This window comes from Oncorhynchus masou, chromosome 13 (genome assembly GCF_036934945.1).
Source record: "Oncorhynchus masou masou isolate Uvic2021 chromosome 13, UVic_Omas_1.1, whole genome shotgun sequence".
In the NCBI taxonomy this organism is placed as follows: Eukaryota; Metazoa; Chordata; class Actinopteri; order Salmoniformes; family Salmonidae; genus Oncorhynchus; species Oncorhynchus masou.
Genome location: NC_088224.1, coordinates 65,909,221 through 65,931,115, shown reverse-complemented (window position 1 = coordinate 65,931,115; position 21,895 = coordinate 65,909,221). Strand labels below are relative to the sequence as shown.

Sequence of the window (21,895 nt, the reverse complement as noted above, 5' to 3'; positions counted from 1 at the left end):
GGGGGTGCATACTTTTGTAAAGCACTGTACATCAAAACGAGTGTTAGCCTGGCTAGCGGAGGGAGGGGGAAACGAGGTCCCGGTCTGCAGCCGCCGTTTAGAACTATATATTATCATCTCAACATTTTCACCCCTTCGCCCCTCCCCCGGTCTACAACGCCACAATCTGACTGAGTGCTGCTGTCCAGAGACTTTGAAGGCGAGAGGGGGCGTGGAGAGATCGCTAAGGGGGAGTTATTGGGGAGTGTTTCCAAGCATTTTGTAGGAAATAATATTTTGTAACAGTTCATAATACCAGCTGTATTGTTCCTCATACTAATCACTGGAATGTAAACATAAAGCAAACCTGTGTGGGTGATGCTCTGCATCAGTGTGATGGCTCCTCCATGTCCTCTCCGAGCCTAGCCAGGGTGTCTGACTCAAACACCTCTGTGGCCTGGGCCAGGCCAGGCTCAAGGAAATGGATAGACTCCACTTAAGCAGCACTATCTCACCGCTACACTTTCCTGAGCTAATGGAGTCCTTATACTGTGTGTGTGTGTGTGTGTCAGCGCAAAGGGGCCCCGGAGAACCTAATCAGGTATTCAGGCCAGGCAGCATTGTCAATACCGCGTGGCGCCTCTCGTTTGTTGGGTCTATATGCATCACACACTCACACACTCCCTCACTTGGCAACTCCACCTAACCCTCTAACAGACTGGTGTGTGTAAATTGCTCAGAGCCCCATCAATAATGAAACAGTGCGTTTGGCTCCTAATTGATCAACACTAATGTGTTTTCTAATCACTGCAGTGTGACGTTTTAGTGCTAATCCAAACAGGAGCCATTGATCTGTGTAGGGCTGAGAGGGGGGAGTCTGGGGAGGAGAGACTGGTGGCAGACACTCGGCTCCTGCTGTTTCAGCACTCCACATCATCAGCAGCAGCTGATAGCATTGAGAAAATAGCCAGTCTCTCTCTCACAGACACACACACGCTTATAGGCATGCGTAGACACAGTCGTTCTATATTGATCAACACTTCTCTCCCAGATCCCCTTAGTCAAACAGACATACTGGTGTCTTTTTTGGAAGTGTCTAGGTTTTTGACGATTAGCCCAATCTGATGTTTGTTTCCTGCTATTCTCCACCTCCCCCCTCTCTCCGTTCTCATCTCCCCTCTTCTCCCCCCTCTATATGCGCTGCTCTCCCTCCCCCTTCCCCCTGTCGTTCTGGTTAGACCCTAAAGACTGGTCTCACCATGGTGGGGAAGGTGGTGACCCAGCTAGCTGGTACTCTACCCACTGGCGCCCCCGACGAGGAGGGTGCTACCCCCACAGCACCACCCGCCGAAGCCCCCATGCCCCTGGAGTAATCACCGTCATTGACACACACAACGTCGGAGAGGGACAGGTATGTGCGATCACTAATTTATAGACCAGGCCATAGAAATGGAATGATTTAACACAAAATAAAGAACCACATAAGTAATTTTTCTTTCAGTTACATACATGTATTTGTTTAGGTGGTAGATCAGCTTTAATATCACAGCACTTACTCATTCAAGGGTTTTTCTTTGAGTTCTGACCTCAACCTGATTGAGATGCTGTGGCATGACCGAGAGCAGTTCACACCAGGCATCCCAAGAATATTGCTGAACTGAAACAGTTTTGTAAAGAGGAATGGTCAAAAATTCCTGCAAGTCTGGTTCATCCTCGGGAGCAATTTCCAAAATCCTGAAGGTACCACGTTTGTCTGTGCAAACAATAGTATGCAAGTATAAACACCATGGGACCACGCAGCCGTCATACCGCTCAGGATGGCGATGTGTTCTGTCTATGAGAGATAAACATACTTTTTGTAACAGTATTTTTATTGGAATTTCACAATTTTCACCCATATTAAGAGATACAACAACGGAGACAAAGCAACAAAAAAACAGCACTCACTTGCACATACCTGCGTATTTATACATATACCTACACATGCATACGCATACATACATACACACAAACACACCCATACATACGTACGTACACCATTTTCCTCTCCCCCCTCGGCGCTTCTCTCACCCCATCCCCATCATTGCGTCTCTCAATACATACATTTTAAACAAACTTACAAACAGAAATTAAACAAAAAAGCTCACTTTAAACCAAGAAGTTAGGTTCCACACATGGAACGTACAGTGTAATTCTGAAATACAGAGATCACCACCATTCTAAGAGAATCCTTGCAGCATAATAGCTGATACCTCGGGTTCTAGGTAATTTAGATAAGGTTCCCATACTTTGTAGAACTGGTCTGTTTTAGAATGCAATGTACATGTCAGATATTCCAGAGGCACCCATTCAAATAGTATCTTATGCCAATCTTTAATAGAAGGAACCTTATCACTAATCCACTGTAAAAGGATGTTTTTCCTCGCTGCTAAGGTAAGGATGTTGTAAAGCCTCCCTTTACCCACAGAAGTAACATGCCTACTAGGGAGACCCAACAGTAAAGAAACTGAGTCCAATTCTAGATCAACCCTTAGGATCTTTTCAATTTCTTTCAGAACACCAGACCAGTATCTTGGTACATGACCATAAACAATGTGTTAGGGTGCCTGTATCAGTTTTGCATTTAAGACACTGAGGAGAAGAGGAAGAGGGGCTAAAAGCATGTCTGCGATTTGGGGATATATGCAATCTGTGTATTATTCTTAATTGGATTGCTCTAGTACGATTACGTATAGATATTGTTTTTGCATATCTCCAAATGTCCTCTCACATCTCTTCGTCAATAGTAACAGATAATTATTTCTCCCACACTTGTTTCACCCTCTGTGTGTTGACAGCAGAAAAGGACCTTAAAGCATCATAAAACAGACTTACAAACATTTTCCTTTGTGGGGAAAAAAAGCATTATTTCAATGACAGACATATCAGCAAATAAGTTGTTTAGTCTGCGTATGCCCTTATTAAGCCAAAAGTTAAAGCCAGCATCCAGCAATCCTGGACCAAAATCTGGGTTGTTAAGAATTGGTGTAAGAGCATAGGTTAGTTTGGACCTTCCCAGGAAGCGTTGAACTGACCTCCATACTTTGAGTGTGTTAAGTGTAATGGGATTATTGCAGTGATCTTTTACAGACTTGAAACTTCTGAAAAAAAGATCCTGTAAGAGGTATTTTGAAAGAGAAGTCTCAATGACTAACCAAATAGAGGAGTCATTGTTTGTGATCCAGTCATAAATATAACATAGTTGGGCACACAACTGATAGAACCTGATATTGGGCAGATCCAAGTCGCCCATAGAACTTGGCAGCTGCAATATTGCCATCTTAAGTCTTGGCTTGCGGTTACTCCATATAAAGGAACTTAGCAATCCATGTACATCCTTTATTACCTTATTGGAGAGTAATACTGGGATCATTTGGATTGGGTAAAGTAGTCTAGGTAAAATGTTCATTTTCAAGAGGGATATTCTACCCAACCAAGAAATCGGGAGAGAGTTCCAGTGCTCCAGATCCTGTCTTATTGTATCAAACAAGGGAACAAAATTGGCTTTGTACATTTTGTTGGAATTTAGGAGTTACAAATATACCCAGATACGTAAAACCTGAGGGAGACCATTTAAAAGTGAAGGGGGGAGAAGTATTAGGTACAGAGTGAAGGTTACCAAGTGGCATATCCTCTGATTTAGTTAAGTTAATCTTATAGCCTGAGAATTCCCTGAATAATTCAATAATATTAATAAGAGATGTAATTGAAGTCTCAGAACTAGAGATGAATATCAGGACATCATCAGCAGACAAGCTTATTTTATGGTGACATCACCAATGAGCAGCCCCTGTATAGCAGGCGTTACCCTGATGGTCTCGACCAGTTGTTCCATAACGAGTGCAAATAGGAGAGGGGACAGAGGACAGCCCTGTCTGGTACCTCTGTATATAGAGAAGCTATTTGACCTTAGCCCATTAGTAAGGACAGCAGCCCGAGGATCATCATATAAAACTTCACCCATTTTATGAAGTTGTCCCCTAGACCAAATTTATTTAGAGCAAAGAATAGGTATGACCACTCCACATGATCAAATGCTTTCTCAGCATCTAGGGAGAGCACAAGACCATCCATAGCACTTTGTTGGTAGGCTGGAATTACATTAAGAAGCTGCCTGACATTGTTGCATGACTTACGGCCCTTAATGAAGCCAGTTTGGTCTCCTTTCACAATTAGTGGCAGTGAGTCCTCTAATCTTGTGGCTAGAATTTTAGAAAGCAATTTCTATCCACATTCAGAAGGGAATGGATCAAGACTCTGGACATTTTCCCTTTTTGAGAATAAGTGATATGTAGGCTTCTCTCAGCGTTTGAGGGAGCTGGTCATTTGAAAATGAGTGGTTAAACATATCACGCAATGGCTCAAGGATCAGGCCATGGAACTCTTTTATAGAACTCACTACAAAACCCGTCTGGTCCTGGGTCCTTACCATTTTTTGCAGATTCTTAATCACAAACATTATCTCTTCCTCTGTAATAGGGACATTAAGGAGAGACCTCTGAGCTTCCTACTATCTCCGAAGAACAATCTTAGAAAATAAGTTCTCCATTAATTTGGGTGCATCATTTGGCAGTTCTGAGGCATAAAGATTTGCATAAAATGTCTTAAATGAGTCATTTATCAATGTATTTTCATATAAATGATTGCCATCAGAATCGGTAATAGTAGCAATTGACTGTGAGTCAGCTCTCTTTTTAGCTAGGTACGCCAAGTACTTTTCTGGCTTATTGCCATGTTCATATAGCTTGAGGAGAGAGTGAATCTATACCGCTGGGAAACTTATCAATAAGGGGGTTCAACAAACAATTAAAATATCCTCCAACCACTGCAGTGTCTGAGTTTAATTCTGAAAAGTCTAGAAATACCTTAGTGAGGAAATCAGGGGGTGGGCAGGGGGGGAAGTAAATATTCATTATGGAAATGTTCTGCCCTTGTAAAGTACCATTTAATTATAACAAAGCGACCAAATTGATCTTTCACACAATTCAAGACCTTAAGTGGTAAGTTCTTTTTCACAAGAATTGCTACACCTCTACTTCTGGATGTAAATTATGAGACAAATACTTGAGTAAACCCCCCTTGTTGTAATTTGATGCTCCTTATCATCCAAATGAGTTTCTTGCAACAGGGCAATATCAATATTTTATTTTTTCAAATAACCAGTACCTTCTTTCTTTTAACGGGGTTATGACTCCCTCTAATGTTCCATGTACATACACGCAGTCTGTTACCTGCCATTGCACTTTGACCATTCAATATCCAGCCTGAATCCAACTGTAAAAGTGGGGTGGTACCTTTTTCCATGTGTTGAACTCTCTATCTCACCGAGCATAAACAAACGATATGAACCCTGAACTTGAACTATACTAAACCCAAAAATGAAACATGTAAAGATCCAAAAGGGGGTTTTCCCACTAGCTAACATGCAGGGGATTTCAACTTTCCAATGTAGACTCTTTAGTCTGCATTGCCACTCAATAGCCTCATCCTTTATTTCTATGGAAATGAAAATCAATAGAATAGAAGAAGATTGAGGCTCTTCCACCTAAAACCAAGCCTGGGCACCAATATAGATTAACACATATCTCAGCCTGAGCTATAGCGGCAGTTAAGAAAAATAATACGATACGAATATTACTGAACCGGAGTACGTGAGAACTCACACCACTGTTTCATGATCAGATTCGAATAAAAAAAAGTTATCCAATGCTGCGGAGTGGCAGCCTCTTCAGGTGTGTAGTTTTTTTAGGCGATCCGTTGACCATAATCTTCAATGTGACCGGGTACAGCAGTGCGTAGTCCATCTTCATTCTCTTGAGTCAAGCCTTCACCTCATCAAACGCTTTGCGTCTTCGTACAACCGCTGTGGAATAATCATTGAAGAATGAGACCTTTGGACCTTTTATGTTGACTACCATCAGAGCTGATGTTTCTAGCCGCATCCATGACGCACTGCTTGTCGGTGAAATTGTGGAACTTTATAACCACTGGCCGTGGGCGCTGGTTGGGACCGGGTATCGGTGAGAGCGATGGGCACTGTCCAGCTTCACAAGACCAGCCTTAGTGTCCATTTGTAGTTAGCCAGGGATCCATTCCTCAATTTTTTTTACTGAACGTGTCCCTTCAGAATTTTCCAGGAGTCCCACAACACGAATATTGCATCTGCGTCCTCGATTATCCAAGTCGTCAATTGTTCTCCGCCATTTCGCACACCTGTTTCTCAAGTGCTTTTATCTTAGTGTCCATAGATGTAGTTGAAGTTTCCACTGTGGCAATTCTTCCTTCCGCCTCATCAACACGTTTGACAACCCTCTGTAGTTCAGCTGAATGGCCTGCTATTGCTTCCAAGACCGTTCTTATCTTAACATCGATCACTTTAGTAATGTTATCCGTCATCTTTTGAATCACCAGGTCCATTGTGCCTGGATCCACAACAGTGTTAGCTTCGCTAACGTTAGCTAGCTCCTCATGCACTTCTACAGGGATGGTGGTTTTGGTAGAGTTCTTAGTAGTTCTGTTGGGCATGTTGTCTGAGATTTTTGAGAAATAGCCGTCAAGACTCATTGTAGGATAATTTATTTAGCCAATTCTACCACCTTTTCAAGCTAGGAGATTAATGTAAAAATATAAATTTACGAATGCCACGAGAGCTCGCCGAAATAGTCTCTCTATGGTGCCATTTTGTCCCCCCAGATGAACGTACTTAGGTGCGATAAGTACAGATCAATCCCAGAACAACAGCAAAGGACCTTGTAAAGATGCTGGAGGAAACCGGTACAAACGTATCAAAATCCACAGTAAAACGAGTCCCTATATCGATCTAACCTGAAAGGCCGCTCAGCAAGGAAGAAGCCACTCCAAAACCGCCATTAAAAAGCCAGTCTACGGTTTGCAACTGCACATGGGGACAAAGATCATACTTTTTGGAGAAATGTCCTCTGGTCTGATGAAACAGAAATAGAACTGTTTCGCCATAATAACCATCATTATGTTTGGAGGAAAAAGGGGGAGGCTTGCAAGCCAAAAAACACCATCCCAACCGTGAAGCACGGGGTGGCAGCATCATGTTGTGGGGGTGCTTTGCTGCAGGAGGGACTGGTGCACCTCACAAAGTGGATGGCATCATGAGGTAGGAAAATTATGTGGATATATTGAAGCAACATCTCAAGACATCAGTCAGGAAGTTGAAGCTTGGTCGCGAATGGGTCTTCAAAATGGACAATGACACCAGGCATACTTCCAAAGTTGTGGCAAAATGGCTTAAGGACAACAGGGTCAAGGTATTGGAGAGGCGGCCATCACAGAGCCCTGACATCAATCCCATAGAAAATTTGTGGGCAGAACTGAAAAAGTGTGTGCGAGCAAGGAGGACTACAAACCTGACTCAGTTACACCAGCTCTGCCAGGAGGAATGGGCAAAATTCAGCCAACTTATTGTGGGAAGCTTGTGGAAGGCTACCCAACACATTTGACCCAAGTTAAATAATTTAAAGGCAATGCTGCCAAATACTAATTTAGTGTATGTAAACTTCTGACCCACTGGGAATGTGATGAAAGAAATAAAAGCTGAAATAAATAATTCTCTCTACTATTATTCTGACATTTCACATTCTTAGAATAAAGTGGTGATCCTAACTGACCAAAGACAGGGAATATTTACTAGGATTAAATATCAGGAATTGTGAAAAACGGAGTTTAAATGTATTTGGCTAAGATGTATGTAAACTCCCAACTTCAACTGTATATATGTTTTACAGACCCAGTATGTTTTACATTCGTTATCCTGTTATTAGTTGTAATTATTCCCAACCTTCAGCTCCATTCAACCCCTCCCATCTATCTCTTAACACCATCCATAGTGGGATTTCTATTTGCCATATATTTTAACTTGTGCTGTTATGTTTCACAGAAGTTCTGAACCTTTTCTATTCTCATAATTTCTACAGATTGTAATGTAAAAACATATATTTTTTGCTAAAACTATTATTATATTATTGCCTATGACTTTTAAAATCACCCAGTATTGCTAGCCGTCAAGACTCATTGTAGGATAATTTATTTAGCCAATTCTACCATTATCTCCAGGTAAATGTTGCAATTTTTCAGCCATTCCTGGACCCGTGACCACAAACAAGCTACATATGGACAGTACCAAAACAAATGATTTAATTATTCTTTCTCTTCACAGCAAAATCTGCATAGGTTTTTAACCCTCCATATGTATACCATTGTATTGGTTTTTCAAGAATTTCGTATAATAATTCAATTTAAATATTTGAAGTTTTGAAATCCGGCGCCATTTTGCATATCAGTTCATAAACCATGTGCCATGGAATCGGTACATCAAATATCTTCCCAACTATTTCGCAATCTATATGTATCCATATAGCTGTCATTTTTTTGGACCAATAACTGAAACTATCAACCTTTTCTTTAACCAATGATGGTCTTTAATGCCGACAGACAAGTTCCCTACTTTTTCCCTCTAACACTTTGCTCTTCCATTTTTGAAGTAATGCTGCAATTAGTTGGTTATAAGTTTGAGTAGAGCATACATTTCCATATATTTTTCTTAGCTGCATGTGTGACAACTCCACCAGTATAATATTTGTAAATTATATAATAAATAGAACTAATTCGTTTTTGAATACTTTTTTAATTTTTTTTAATCTATTAGTATTTTTGAGTTTAACCACTGTTTGTTGTATTATTTGTTCTGGTTTTTCTTCTTGTGGATTAAATTGAAATTGCAACCAACTTTCTATGGCTTGTTTTTTAACAATCGTGATATTTTGGGAGATTTCCTTTTCAAATATTGAAAGTGCGAAGTTGTAATCTGAATAAAGGGAAAGGGTACATTCTTGAAAATGGGGCGCAACATTCTTTTTCATTTGCTAGAGAACTAGTTTGGATTTAAGTAACTTTTGTTACATGTTGTTGAAGCCTATAGTGAGAGGTCTAATGCTTTAATATTTAATGATTTCTGCCGTCCAAATTCATATTCGTTATATAAATAGGCCTGTTTAATTTTGTCTGGCTTGACGTTTATTATAATTCAAATAACGGTTTGCTAGGTGTAGGCACGACCATAAGCAAATAGGTCAACTGGGATGAGACTGAAGAGTTAATCAGGGTAATTTGTATAAAAATAGACGGGTATTTTCCTTTCCATGGGAGCAAGATCTACTCTATATTTGCTAAGTTTCTATTTACATTTATTGGAGTGAGATCATGTATTTCTTTCAGGATATGTGTACCGAGTATGTCCACATCACCATCAGACCATTTTATTGGTAAACTACATGGTAATGTAAATGTTGTATTTTTATGATCCAATATGTAATATTATACACGTTTTCCTCCTCTTGACAGTTTACAACTTTCTGAGAAGTAGCCATTGGTTACTATTTTACACCTAGGGTTACTATACATGACTTTAACCCATTTCATAAGAGATCCTCCAAAATGTAGGCATTTATTTATAAACTCCAGTCGTACTGTGAAAAACAGTTTTATTGGTATCTATCTGTTCTGTTAGAAGGTGTATTTCCTTTGTTAATATGGACTCTTTTGACCTAAACATTTAAGTGTTCCATACAATGAGGGGATCTGCTGTACCTATGTTGTCGGAAAAATTCAGTTAAAATCCTCTGTCCTTGTTCCTTGGTTTTGTCATCCGTTAGGGTTTGATTCAATTTCCAATATCCTCGCCCACGTGGAAGTTAATTAAGCGTAATGTATATGCCAATTATCTGATGGTCCGACCGCGTTCTGTCCCCTATCAACACTTTTTTTAAACTTTTGGTGCCAACGAGAATGACACAAGAAAGTAGTAAAGACGACTGGCTTGATTGAGCCTCCGCCATGTATATCTCACTAGGTCAGGGTATTTAATCCTTCATATATTCACTGGTTCCAATATATCCATGACATTTGTGATTTCCTTAAGAGCATGAGGGTGATAGTTTGTAGTGTGAATTCCTTTACGATCCATTGAGGTATTATAATCTCCCACCAGCACAGCTGTTCTTTGTTTGCACCAAACTGAACTCTGTCTCTAGACATTCTCTCATCAGAGTTAGAAGTGTTTTTTACTGATGCGTTGTGGGTAACCAGAAAACGTTCCCAGGTGTCCGTTTCCTTGTACAGTATCTTTAATAGAGTGTCACATTTACTGAGCAACAGCCTTACATGTTTACACTTCTCACATACAAGGCCTGTTTACACACACAGGTTCAATCAGAACACATTCTCTATCCTCTCTTCCCTCCTTTTTCTTGTCCTTTCTGACCTCCGTAAACCTTTTTTATCCTCTGCTAGAGCGAACACAGGAGCCCACCAGCACACCCCACACACGTACCTGACAGTACCTCAGGGCCTAAGGTGGGATTTATTTTGCTTGCTCACTCATATTTTCCCAGCTCGGCCTTCGCCACAGCGCCAGCTTTTTTAAGCCATGGGGAGACTTAATGAATGCACTGCTAATCATCACCAGTAACCTCACAAGATGCTTGTACTCCGTCCTCTATTTCTGGCACATTCCTCTCTTCCTAGCTCCCTTAGTGAAAGGGGGTCTGTGTAATGCTCACCCTATTGTTGGTTATAGCCGCTATGTATAAGGGGCATAAGGTTACTATAAATCCATACCATGCCTTTTATTGTAGTGCAGTGGAAGAATCATTGAATTCCTAAACTATGACCACACAACACTGTGTGTGTGCGTGCGCATCCCAGTCTCCCGAGGGCTCCTCCAGACCGGGGCTACGTTCCTCATGTGCAGGTCTGCACTGTGTCACCAGCAATTTTACAGTAACCCTACACTGCACATAAACACAGTTAGGAGAAAGAGGGAGAGAAGAGGGGGTGAGAGAGAGGAGGGAGGGAAAGAAGGGGGATTTCTGTGTGACTTCAGCGTATAGCTGTGTGTTATACAGGTTTTGCGTTGCTTTCTTGCCACATCTCTCAACTCAAACTATTAATTTGTTGACTCTTTCATTGGAAGTAGTGACCCCTCTTTACACACACACATTCCTCCTGTATAATAGGTTTACTCTCCAGAGGTAGCCCCCGACACTAATTCTCCTTTTCAAAGGGCTTCAGCAGGATTCCCTCACAGAACAACATTGTGCCTCTGATGTAATAAAAGGGGTCTGGCTTATGTCACCCCTTTTCCTTGTACTTCTCTTTCCCTCCTTTCTTCTCTCCCTCCAGTCCAGTCTGAAATAAAGGGTTCAGTTGAGCTCAGTGGTTGTTTTTGTGTTTGGACTGGCTCATATTAATTCGAATGCAGCACTGCTCCCAGCTCCTTAATGCAACACTAGACCAGATTTATCACTTTGAGACCGACCTGCTCTTTCTCGCTCCCTTTTGCTTGCTCTTTCTCTCTCCCCCATCTCTCCCTTCTCTCTCTCACTCTTTCTCTGGCCTTATGTCTGAGCTTAGTTATAATCTGTTCAAGACCAGAAACGTTTACACACACAAAGTCCCTGGCCTGAGAACAGACTCCTACTCAGCAGCACTGTGATTTTTTTTTGTTGCACAGTCGGAGGACTTAGAGCTTAGCTACTGGTCTGAGATCAGCCTCTTGTCAGCCGTCTTAGTTTTCATGCAGCACATGGAGACAGATGACCGGCATAGTGCTGCGGTGACAGTATAGAAAGAGTGATAGAGAGTGTTCTCTTTCTTGCTGCTGAATGACTTGCCATTCCAAGCATCTCTCTGGTGTTTATTGGCATTATTGCTAATTACATCCACAAGGGGGCAATGGTCTTTACCAATGGGATGGTAACATATTCGTTTTCCATTATTTTACAGCAAGATGCAAAAGAAGTCTATGTGTTGGAATTTGGTCCCGCTCTGTGTAAATTATTTTGTGTGTGTGTTACAGGTCCTGGTGAGTGAGGACTCAGATGGAGAGGGAGTGGTGGCCCACTTCCCAGCCCATGACAAACCCATATCCTGCATGGAATTCAACCCCAGCGGTAAGGAGATGGCTCTCTGCAACACACACACACACACACACACACACACACACACACACACACACACACACACACACACACACACACACACACACACACACACACACGCACACGCACAGGCATACACACCAAAAGTATTTATTTTGGATGTAAAGAATGCTAATCTGAATTTGAAGGCAAGTTTTGGCAATCAATCCGTCGTGAAGAAAGTGAGTTGAGGGATGAGGAGTTCTTTGTTGTTAAGTGTGAACCCAGATGAAGGGGACACAACCTCACTGTCCCGGTCTTAACCTCTTCTGTGGGGCTCCAGGTTGTGTCCCAGTCTTAACCTCCTCTGTGGGGCTCCAGGGTGTGGCAGAAAGGGCCTATGAAGTGGGGATGTATGCGTCTGTGTTAGAACGGTAGTCAGTGGGGCCTGTGCCTGAGGGTGCATGCACTCACCTGCAGTCAACACACAATAGAAGTGGCTTGATCAAGCAGGCCCTGCAGTGACAATGGCACTTCATCCCACTGTGGGAGAGTGACAACCATGCATTGATATGTGAAGTCACACACCGGGGCACTCCCTTTGTGTTTCTGTGATCACACTCACTCAGTCAGGCCTTGATGTCGGTCCGACACCCGGTGGACAGCCTTAGGTGTGTGAGGTGTTGAGTTACGTTGCTCTCCTCACAACGGAAGAGAGGTTAGTTAAGAGGCGTTAGTGAGTCAGTAGTCACTGGGATCATGGCCCAAAAATTAATCTAACACACTCACCTGTGTCACAAGGGCTTTCAGACGTTGAAAACACAATGCAGCCTTAAAGGTCCAATGCAGATTATTTTTTTCTCAATACAAATCATTTTTGGGTAACAATTAAAATGGCCAAAAATAATCCTAAATAGCTTCTAAGCAAAGGGCAATTTCTAAAGCAAGACTTTTGCTAGAAATGTCTGGGAGACTGAAAATTAGCTGTTATTGGCAGAGAGGTATGGAACTCGGTCTTATTGGTCTATTAACTAATTTACCACATAGTGATGTCACCATACAGACAAACTCCATCCCACCAAAACGGGCTGAAATTTAAAGCAGTCTTTTCAAACAGCTCTTACACAATAAAAGGGTATTATTCCAACCTCATAGTGTGGAAATATACATTGAGTGTACAAAACATTAGGAGCACCTGCTCTTTCCATGACATACAGTGCCTTCGGAAAGTATTTAGACCCCTTGACCTTCTCCACATTTCCCTACGTTACAACCTTATTCTAAAATGGATTAAATATTTTTTTTTTTTAAATCTTCAGCAATCTACACACACAATACCCCATAATGTCAAAACAAAAACAGTTTTTTTGAAGTGTTTGCAAATGTATTAAAAACAGATACCTTATTTATATAATTATTCAGACCCTTTGCTATGAGACTCGAAATTGACCTCCGGTGCATCCTGTTTCCATTGATCATCCTTGAGATGTTTCTACAACTTGGAGTCCACCTGTGGTAAATTTAAATTAATTGGACATGATTTGGAAAGGCACACACCTGTCTATATAAGGTTGACAGTGCATGTCAGTGCAAAAACATAGCCATGAGCTCAAAGGAATTTTCCGTAGAGCTCAGAGACAAGATTGTGTCGAGGCACAGATCTGGGGAAGGGTACCAAAACATTTCTAAAGTATTGAAGGTCCCCAAGAACACAATGGAAGAAGTTTGGAACCACCCAGACTCTTCCTAGAGCTGGCCGCCCGGCTAAACTGAGCAATCAGGGGAGAAGGGCCTTGATCAGGGATGTGACCAAGAACCTGATAGTCACTCTGACAGAGCTCCAGAGTTCCTCTGTGGAGATGGTTGTCCTTCTGGAAGTTTATCCCATCTCTGCAGCACTCCACCATTCAGGCCTTTATGGTTGAGTGACCAGACAGAAGCCTCTCCTCAGAAAAAGTCACATGACAGCCCGCTTTGAGTTTGCCAAAAGGCACCTAAAGACTCTCAGACCATGAGAAACAAGATTCTCTGGTCTGATGAAATGAAGATTGAACTGGCTTGAATGCCAAAGACTAAGTGAATCCAGGTGAAAGCTAAGATCCCTTATTGATATCACTTGTTAAATCCACTTCAATCAGTGTAGATGAAGGGGAGGAGACAGCCTAAAGTAATGAAAGTAATAATGACCTATCTGGTATTAGTGCATAAGGCTAAAGCCTTTAGGGTTTAACTATACATGCGCCAATTGGCAGATAATGCTTTTGGGAACGGCAAAGAAAGTTAACATCAATCTACAGAGGCAAAAAGGCCATTGTCGAAGTTTAATTCAATAAGACAAAAGCCGATTGAGGAGAGTTGAAAATGAAGAGAAGTGAGGGCCATAAAAGTAATATTTGGAAAATATTTGGTGAAGTGGTAAAAGAGGATGATGGCAGTGCTGGCTATGTTTGGTGGCAGGTAGTCTAGTGGTTATAGTGTTGGACTAGTAACCGAAAGGTTGCAAGATCGAATCCCCGAGCTGACAAGGTAAATAATAAATATAGGTATGTGTGTATGTGTGTATGTGTGTGTGTGTGTGTGTGTGTGTGTCTTTCTTCCCCTGAACAAGGCAGTTCTCCCACTGTTCTGAGGCCGTCATTGAGAATAATAATTAGTTCTTAACTGACTTGCCTAGTTAAATAAAGTGGAAACTTAAGACCAAATCAGTTCTTCCCCAGAGTCAGATGAACTCGTGGATACCATTTTTATTTCTCTTCATGCAGTTTGAAGGAAGTTGCTAACAAGCATTAACTCAATTGCTAACTGGAATTCTTTTAACTGCTTGTATGCTAGCAGATACCGTAGACTTCCATTCATTGCGCTAATGCTAGTTGGCATTGGCTCACAAAACTACCTCTAACTTCTTTAATACTAGATGCAGAGACTTACAAGTGGTATCCATGAGTTCATGTGACTTTGGCTTCATTGCCAAAATCCCGTAGTATCCCTTTAAGGAGAGAGAGTGTGTGTGCGTGTGGTTCAGTTTTACCCAGAGTGCCGTGGATGCTTCCTGGCCTCACTCTACACCAAATGATTTTGCACTGGCGTCTTCCCCCTTTTATGGATTGTTCCCCCTCGGAAATAAAGGCACCACACAGCGCCGTGTGTGTGTGGAGGAGCAGCTAATAAAGTAGCTGCTGAGTGATGGTGCTTACTGTGACCTCCAGTCTTTGGTAGGAATCCTTCACATGCCTCTGCTTCTGACCAGGCTAGAATGCACCTCCCAGAAAACATAGTCACATTTATAACACACACACTTTTTTGTAACAAACATTCACCACCTTTATACATGAACTAAATGTATACCTTTGTACACATACACATCCTCAATCATTTGCTTACAAACACAGACTAACCCATGCACCCATTGACAATGTGTGTGACAATATATCCCCAACACACACTCTTGTACAGATGATGTTTTAGGTCTTCACATGCACTCGAGTCACAGATACGCTCACACAAACGCACGTTCACTCTGACACGGCACATCACCTTCACGTACAGAGCGTGCTCTCCAAGCAGGTAAATGCCACATTTAATCTAGAAGGACTGTTACTTGGAGGTTTAGCAGAGCTGTTGTTTGGCAATTACAGAACAAGTCCTCTTTCCCTGGCCTGCATGACCGGTCCAATCTGTAGGGGGCGCCGTTGGTTTACCTTGACGACCTAGAGTTGACTCAGTCGACCTTTACTCTATATGTGCGTGCGTGCCTGCGTGTTTGTGTGTGTGTGTGGAGCCGAATTTACCAGGAGCAGGGTGCCGCCACGCTGGCCAACCGCACAGCGTCCAGCCGGCAACCGTGACCACCTTTCATTGTACTGTCAAGTGTAACACACGGAGTATACACAATGGCTGTGTCCCAAATGTTCACTTCAAGCATCCCCCCCTTCTGTTAACTTTACTGCCAAATCACCACATGGGTGCGTTGCCACCTCATTTATGCCTGCCCAAGTCTGAAAGACCTTCAGAGTGTTGAAATATGACAGTGTCGGGGAACCCCGAAAAGTACCACCAAGAGCCACGTTTCTTTCTCTTTTTTCCCCTTAGCAAGCAAAGGGTGAGTGGGTTAGTGTGTGTGGAGTAGCTGCATAGTCCTCCCCACTTCGATGCTGTAATTTAGGAGCCTTTCATCATTAAGCCTCATGATCAAAACAACTGCCACGTTGGTCTCTCAAGCCGCCTGCTTTAGAGTAACAGAGAGCAAGGCGAGTCCCTTGGTCTTGATTGGGTGACTCGCAGTCTGTTTGTCCTGAATTAACTGCACAGAGAGACAGAGCAAAATGAAGAGAGAAGAAAAGGACGAAAATGTCTCAATCTACCGTAGGGCCTTGCGTACCATGGCTCCTTCTAACAGTGGTCAAGTCAACCCCAAAAACCACCAGAGTCAGTATGAAACAATGCTATGACTCGACAGCTTAGTGACTGGTCCTGGAAAGTCCAACAAGTCCTACCCAAGTAGCATGACGCAACAAACCCCATAGAACTGCTTGTGTATGTTGGAGTGACTACACAGACAGCAGAGTGGTTATGGGGTGACTGGTCTGGCACCCTGTCCTGGCTGTGTGGCGTTCAGAGGTTCTATTCCTAGTGGTGTAATTAGAGGATAGGATGCTGCTCTGTTGAAGGCAGTTGTGAAGCTACACGCTCACACACACACCCTTTACCAGCTGTGAGCTGTTTTATTCACTACAATCTCTCTCCTTCACCTCTTACCCCTCGCACTTCACATCATCTTGACTTGATTATTAGCTGAGATGCTCAAGGTCAGAGACACATTGTTTTAACGGTAGGGCCTGTGAAACAGTTTGTGTGGAGGGTGGTTTGATTAAAGTGTGTAAGGCTGTATGCAGTGTATGATTAGGTGGTTGGACAGGAGAGACACTCGCTCTCTCTCGCTCACTGTTTGTAATTCCTCTCAATCACGCCACTGATAAGAATCTTGGAATCTGTTTCTCCATGGAAGATTAGTTCAGCGCTGCTCGCTCATTTACAGGAGCTCAACCTCACAACCGCTCTTAAAGAGACACACACACGACGACACACACTGAACCTAAAAAACAATGTTACTATTCTACAAACATTCACTCGCCTAACTAACCTCACACCTCTTAAATATCTACAAAGTCTTGGTAAACGAGGCTAGATCTCATCTCCAGCCCCACTACCATAGCCCGCTAAAGCCCAGCCCATGTTTAGTAACACAGCATCATAATGAATAGCCTGGCGAATTGATGATAGAAACATGGAAAGTGCCAAGCAGATGTGTCATGATGAAGAAGGGTCACTGTGGTGCCATAACTCCTTGATGTGTGAAAGAGTCAGGCCTTCACCCCAACTCCCAGCTTACCCACACCACACATGCTGAACACGAGGGAGACATCCCGAAGATACAGCCTACACCCCCAGCTCACTCATTTAGCCTGCAATGAGCTGTCTTCACACACAGCAAGCAATTACCACTCCCCTCGTGGTTGTATCTTCGTGTTATGTGAAGTGGTGTTTTCACTTTATTTTCACACTCATTTAGCAAGATGTGCAGCTGTGTGTGAGTGCGTGTGCATGCGTGTGTGTACATGTGACATTTGCGTGTGTGTGCCATCCAAATCCGTGTTTGTGCTTTTTAGCACCATGTCCCAGAGTTCTCAGAATCTCTTGTTTTACCCAGTAGCAGGTCTGTCCGTCCACCATGGACCAATCACAGAGGATTAAACCCCCATGGAGTCTGCCAGTCGTTGGGGCCTTTCCTGCCCCCCCACCCCACACACACACACACCTGCCCATGCCACGCCCTGGAAATCATGGCTTTAGTAAAGCGCCGCTGTCCTCCTTAGGTAAAGCTGATGATCTATAGATTTTTCCCCAGCGAGCTCTGTCATAATCTATCTATTCTCTTCCTTTCTCTCTCTCATCACTCTCCCTTTCTCTTTGTTTTCCTCTACTTTTATATCCCTCACTCAGTTTTTAGCTGTTCAAATTTCCCAGGGTAATGATTTTGTCTATTCTAGAGATCTATTGTGGAGTTCCCACTGTGTCTGTCCAACTGCAGCCAGCCTGCTAGCAAGGTATTGTGCTTTCAGCTTTTGGCTCGTAAAAAAAATGATATAGCTGCACACTCCTTCCTGGGTCAGTTTTGGTTTGAAGAGGTCTTCTACAGTACTGTAATGAAAGGCTACTGAAATTGGATACATAGCTGTAACGATGAATTGTGCTCTGCTCTTGCGTACAGAGTGCATGTAGTATGTCTGTACGGTGTGTGCAGTGGTCAGTGTCTAGTGTGTGTGTTTACAGTGTAGTCTTAAGTGCCTGATGAATTTGCAGAGCTACCCGACCTATGCTAGGTCTCCCTTTAGTGCAGTCATCTCCGTGGCCAGTTGGACGTCGGCCTCGCTGACGCTCTCCTACTGTTTGTCCAAGACTCTGTAAAGCCACCACTGCCTGCCTGCCTGTGGCTGTTTTTATGGTGTTTCCATACTTGGTGGTAAAAAGCAGTGGCACTGTCTTGGGAAGTCAAGGCCTCAGACCTGGGCTGTAAAACCAAAAGGAGATCAGAGGAAAGAGGGAGAGCGAAAGAAAGGGGAGTGAGAGGAGAGAAATAGAGATAGGAGGAGGAATAGAGAGAGAGAGCGGGGGAGAGGAAGAGAGCGAGGGCTGGCCCGAGACTGATCGACTGTTTGCAAGGTCTCAGTGGAAACTTAAGCCCAAATCAGACCACGCCTCCACTCCAAATCCCCAAACCCCCCACCCCACACAATCCAGACACCTCAGGCTCTGCTGTTGAGTCATCCACAACCCACACACACGACAACACGCAACGCTGTCTGTAAGTTGTTATAGTATGGGGCGGGTTCTGATCTGTTCCTCTGATTTGATTTGGGGCTTTATTTTTCACAGAATTGAAGTCCACTTTGTAGACATACTGCATTTGGTACTGTGTTCACAAGATCCATTAAACACACACACACATTGTTCAAAGAGCCTCTCCTTGTACCTCTCCTCCAATCCCCCTTCCGTCAACGGCAGGCAGCACAGAGCAGCGTGAAATCTTATCTGCGGCGGCGAATGTTTGAGGGGATTCATTAGTTAACAGAAACACTAAAAGACAACTTTTAAATGGAGGTTAGAGATTACAGCCCACTCTCTGTTTTCAGAGAAACTGATTAAAGCTTTTCATCTGTCCTCTCTCTCCTTCCCTCCCTCCACAGTCCCCCTTTCTTTATCTGCAGATTGTGCTCTGAGTCTGACCAATTTGTTTGGGGGCTTTTAAACATGACAACAAAAGGCTGCTGTTATAGCCTGGCCTCTAAGCTGCTGGGAGAATGTGTTTTATCTGTTTGCCTATTATGACGGAAAACTCAGACAGAGGCAGCAATACAATAACAAACCTGTGTCCCGAATGACACCCTATTCCCGAGAGAGTGCACTACTTTTGACCAGGGACCATAGGGTTATTAATGCACCATGAAGTGAGGTTTAGTCACGATGGATTTAAGAATGTTTCGTGTTTGTGGTAGATAGAATGCGCTAACTTCTCTTCATTTGGAGAAGGGAAGTACAAAGATGTAAATGTTCCATACCCTAACCATGGTTTTAGAATGTTTGAATTTACTGTACATTCAGCGCATTGACTAACAGAAGGGGCTAACTTCTCTTCCTTTGTGGAGGAAAGTGTGATACACACACACACACACACACACACACACACACACACACACACACACACACACACAGTGGGGAGAACAAGTATTTGATGCACTGCCGATTTTGCAGGTTTTCCCACTTACAAAGCATGTAGAGGTCTGTAATTTTTTATCATAGGTACACTTTAACTGTGAAAGACAGAATCTAAAACAAAAATCCAGAAAATCACATTGTATGATTTTTAAGTAATTAATTTGTATTTTATTGCATGACATAAGTATTTGATCACCTACCAACCAGTAAGAATTCTGGCTCTCACAGACCTGTTAGTTTTTCTTTAAGAAGCCCTCCTGTTCTCCACTCATTACCTGTATTAACTGCACCTGTTTGAACTCGTTACCTGTATAAAAGACACCTGTCCACAAACAGACTCCAACCTCTCCACAATGGCCAAGACCAGAGAGCTGTGTAAGGACATCAGGGCTAAAATTGTAGACCTGCACAAGGCTGGGATGGGCTACAGGACAATAGGCAAGCAGCTTGGTGAGAAGGCAACAACTGTTGGCGCAATTATTAGAAAATGGAAGAAGTTCAAGATGACGGTCAATCACCCTCGGTCTGGGGCTACACGGCAGGACCTGGGCAATGACTTGAAGAGATCTGGGACCACAGTCTCAAAGAAAACCATTAGTAACACACTACGCCGTCATGGGTGGAAACATCAGTCTTTGGGGATGCTTTTCTGTAAAGGGGACAGGACTACTGCATCGTATTGAGGGAAGGATGGATGGGGCCATGTATCGCGAGATCTTGGCCAACAACCTCCTTCCCTCAGTAAAAGCATTGAAGATGGGTCGTGGCTGGGTCTTCCAGCATGACAACGACCCGAAACACACAGCCAGGGCAACTAAGGAATGGCTCCGTAAGAAGCATCTTAAGGTCCTGGAGTGGCCTAGCCAGTTTCCAGACCTGAACCCAATAGAACATCTTTGGAGCGAACTGAAAGTTTGTATTGCTCAGCGACAGCCCCAAAACTTGAAGGATCTGGAGAAGGTCTGTATGGAGGAGTGGGCCAAAATCCCTGCTGCAGTGTGTGCAAAGCTGGTCAAGAACTACAGGAAACGTATGATCTCTGTAATTGCAAACAAAGGTTTCTGTACCAAATATTAAGTTCTGCTTTTCTGATGTATCAAATATGTATGTCATGCAATAAAATGCAAATTAATTACTTCATACAATGTGATTTTCTGGATTTTTGTTTTAGATTCCGTCTCTCACAGTTGAAGTGTACCTATGATAAAAATTACAGACCTACATGCTTTGTAAGTAGGAAAACCTGCAAAATCGGCAGTGTATCAATTACTTCTTCTCCCTACTGTATAACGTTCCATAATAGTGGCAGTGGATTTTGTTTGAGTTCTCTTAGCTGAACAGGTTGACTAAAGGTGCTGTATAAGGATTCTGCTCCAATGGCTCCCTATATAGTGCCCTACTTTTGACTAGGGCCCATTGGGACCAGACTAACTCCAATATCTCACTTCTGCCCCCGCCACGCTTCATGAACTTGACTGCGGGCGGAACACTCCTCCCTCTGTAAGTGAGTCAGCATTACTTGAAAGCGGCAGGTTTCACCTTGTAAAGAAAGAAAGAGTCAACCATCTTAATATTAAGCTAATTGCTGCCTGTTGGCGATGGTTAGTCAGCCATTTTCAATCTATTAATATCTGAGAGCGAGGGAGAGCTGCTTAGCTCACTGGTGGTCTGGCTGGGAAGCAGATAGAAAAACACTCCTCAGTTTCACTCCACTGTAGATCAAATGAACCATAACTTTTTTTCTACCCCTCCATCTCTCCCTCACTCCTTCACTCCTCGGTTGGATTGTGGATGTGGTTTAGGGAGTTAAGAGTGTTGGAGAATTCAGTCCAAGCCAGAGCGGCCGCAGCAGTGTAGCACTCTGCTCTGGTCTACTCTGCTCTGGTCTACTCTGCTCTGGTCTGCTCTGCTCTGGTCTACTCAGCTCTGGTCTTCTCTGGTCTACTCTACTCTGGTCTGGTCTGCTCTACTCTGGTCTGCTCTACTCTGGTCTACTCTGCTCTACTCTGGTCTGCTCTACTCTGGTCTGCTCTACTCTGCTCTACTCTGGTCTGCTCTACTCTGGTCTGCTCTACTCTGGTCTGCTCTACTCTGGTCTGCTCTACTCTGCTCTACTCTGGTCTGCTCTACTCTGGTCTGCTCTACTCTACTCTGGT

General features: G+C 43.1%; 1 protein-coding gene across 1 annotated transcript in view; it reads left to right on the top strand.

Annotated features, from left to right (window-relative positions):
• LOC135552849 (BCAS3 microtubule associated cell migration factor-like) overlaps window positions 1–21,895 on the top strand; it is a 350,870-nt gene that overhangs the window by 40,141 nt on the left and 288,834 nt on the right. Inside the window, 3 exon segments of the mRNA XM_064984756.1 lie at window positions 1,218–1,310; window positions 1,313–1,390; window positions 11,906–11,999. Coding sequence (XP_064840828.1) covers window positions 1,218–1,310; window positions 1,313–1,390; window positions 11,906–11,999 — 265 coding nt within the window.